Source organism: Gracilinanus agilis, chromosome 2 (genome assembly GCF_016433145.1).
Source record: "Gracilinanus agilis isolate LMUSP501 chromosome 2, AgileGrace, whole genome shotgun sequence".
Taxonomy (NCBI): Eukaryota; Metazoa; Chordata; class Mammalia; order Didelphimorphia; family Didelphidae; genus Gracilinanus; species Gracilinanus agilis.
The window spans coordinates 1,785,970-1,788,596 of NC_058131.1; the positions used below are offsets into that span (position 1 = coordinate 1,785,970).

At 67.0% G+C, this 2,627-nt stretch overlaps 1 protein-coding gene across 1 annotated transcript in view; it reads left to right on the forward strand.

The window, feature by feature from the left end:
• The first annotated feature begins 694 nt into the window (after window positions 1-694).
• HS1BP3 (HCLS1 binding protein 3) overlaps window positions 695-2,627 on the forward strand; it is a 25,112-nt gene continuing 23,179 nt past the window's right edge. Inside the window, exon 1 of the mRNA XM_044663001.1 lies at window positions 695-778. Coding sequence (XP_044518936.1) covers window positions 744-778 — 35 coding nt within the window. The 5' untranslated portion in view covers window positions 695-743. The remainder of the gene's footprint in view (window positions 779-2,627) is intronic.

Below are 2,627 nucleotides of genomic sequence, written 5' to 3' on the forward strand. Positions count from 1 at the left end.
CCGGATTGTCCAGCATCTGAAGAGGTTCATTTTCTTCAACTTGAGGGGGTTAGAAGTCGGCACGAATTTGGGGCTGGAAAATCTATTTCTGTCCAATCTGACCTCAGACACTTCCTAGCTGTGTGACCCTGGGCAAGTCACTTGACCCCCACTGCCTGGCCCTTCTGCCTCGGGACCAATATACGGGGCGTGGGCTAAGGCGGAAGGTGACAGTTTACCCCCAAAAGTGTCCAGGCCTGCAGGAGGAGCTAATGGAGAGAAATGGGAAGACGCCAGAGAACGGGATGTGCCGCTACAGAACGAATCTTAGCAAAAAGGCGGGGGAGCGGCCACCTCCGGAGAAGGCGAATCTGCGAGGCGCCGGGTTCAAGGCCCTTGGCGGGGGGCGGGGCTCCTGTCGCGTCCGGCAGTCCAGGACTTCCCCGCGGGCCCGGACCCCCCAGAGGCGCCTCTTTCCTGGGGGTTCAGGGGGAGGAAGGAGAAGTGGCCGCCTCTGCCCAGAGCTGGTGGTGAAATACTCCCCGGCCTGGCCCTCGGGGGAGGGTGGGGCCGGCGCGCTAAGTGGCCGGCGGAGGGGGAGGACAGCTCCGCTCCTCGCCCCGCCCCTCCCCTCCCCTCCCCGGGCGGGGCGGGGCCCCGAGCCTGGGCGGAGAAGAAGGAGGCGGCGCCCCGCATACGGCCGCTGGGGAGGGGGCGGAGGGCTCCGGTGAGCGTCCCGCGCCGCGGCTGAGACGTAGCGCACCATGCAGCCCGGCCCCGCAGTGCTGGTGGCCAGCAGGTGAGCCGGGGGCGCCGCTGGGGGGCCGCCGATCGCGCGGGGGCCTGGAAGTCTCCCCGCCGGGGCCGCGGGTCGCTCCAGGCCGGATCCCCCGCCCTCCCGAGTCCCAGAGAGCACCCCCACCCTTTCCCGGTCGGCGCCTGGGCCCTGCTTTCCCAGGCTGCCTCAGTGTCCTCACCTGTAAAATGGAGGCCTGCCTGCCTGCCTGCCTCTTAAGGCGTTCTTGGCCGCCCGGGCTGCGCTGGCCCTCGGAGGCTCCTTCGGGGGAATTCCTGCGCTCGGTGGGGGTGGGGGGCCGCCCCGGCCCGGCCCGGCCTTTGGGACTTCTCTCGCGCTTCCTTTGCCCCCTGCCCTGGGCGGAGGGAGTCGGAGAAGCCGCCCCCCTCCCCCCACAGCCCCCCAATGTAAAGGGAAGGAGACCGAGGCCCAGGCTTACCCGCTCCGGGGAGGGTCCCGGGGAAGGGGGGGCCTTCAGCCCCGGCAGACCAGCTGGGGAGGCGGACAGAGGAGGGGCCGCCCCCGAACACTCTGAGACCAGTCAAGTGTGCCAGGGCTGCCCCCCAGGCTAGTAGGGGAGACCGCGGGCAAAGGAGGGCCGAGAAGCCCCGAGGCAGCAGAGGGAGCAATGCAGGGACCGGAGGAGCCAGAGAAGCCGGGAGGGAGGCAGCCAAACCGGGGCCTGAGGAGAGGCCTGGCCTTGGGAGGCAGCCAGTCAAAATCCAGGAGATGAAGGGTGGGGGGTGCAAACCCGGAGAAGAAGGCGGGAAGCGGGCTGCCTCGTGGCCCAGCAGTGGAAGGTCCAGGGTTCCGCTGCTGTGTGACCCTGGACGGGTCATTTCACCTCCCTTGCCTACCCCTTGCCACTCTTCTGCCTTGGGCCCAACACCCAGAGAAGGGGAGGGTAAAAAAGCCCAACCCGGTTTTCTGTTTGGTCCTGGAGAGAGCCGGCAGCCGCTGGGCTTTTAGCCGGGTGGGAGATGGGCAGAGCCTCCTGCAGGCTCTCCCAGCAGTCCGTGGCAGAGGCAGGGAGGGCAGCCTGCACCAGGCACTCGTGTGGTCTGGGGAGAGAAGGGGGGGCCGGGACTGCCAGACAGAGGGAGCCCGGAAGGACAGGGCAGGCTTGGGGGTGATGACCCGGCCCCAGGGGTGCTCGTTTCTGGGCCCAGCTGAGGAAGGAGGAGCTGGGAAAGGCGGGAGCTGAAGAACCGTCTGGGGGTCAGAGAGAGTCTCTGTGGATGCCGAAGCCCCTCAGGATGAGGGCGGCAGCCCGGCGAGCAGAGGCCTGGGAGTGCCCCAGACCCACAAAGCAGCCCGGAAAACCCGAGTCCAGATGAGATTCTAACTCTTGAGGGTGGGGAGTGGACACATGCGGCTGAGAGGTCCCGGGTTCTAATCTGGCCTCAGACGCTTGCTAGCGGGGTGACCTTGGACAAGTCACTTCCCCCCTCTTGCCTACCGCTTGCCACTCCTGCTTTAGAAGTGATGCCCAGGATGGCCTCTTCAGATGGAAGGTCGGGGTTGGAAGAAATACCCGTCTGGGAGACGTTCCTCTAACTTCCCAGAGATGGGACGCCCAGGGCCGGTGCCCGTTTGCTGCTTCCTGGTGTGCCACCCCCATCCCACCAGGGTCCATTTCTAGTTGAGTTTGAGGCCTCCAGCCTGGCTGACTTGTTTGGGTGGTGCGTGTGGCTGGGGGGGCCCTGGTGGAGAAGGGGTGACTGAGGGGGAGGTGGGGGGTGGGGACAGGAGTATTGGGAGGGGGCATGAGTGCGGGGTCAACCAGTGCTGGGGAAGGCGGCCAGAGGGGCTGTGCCATTGGAGGGAGCGGGCACTCCAGAGGGCACAGGGG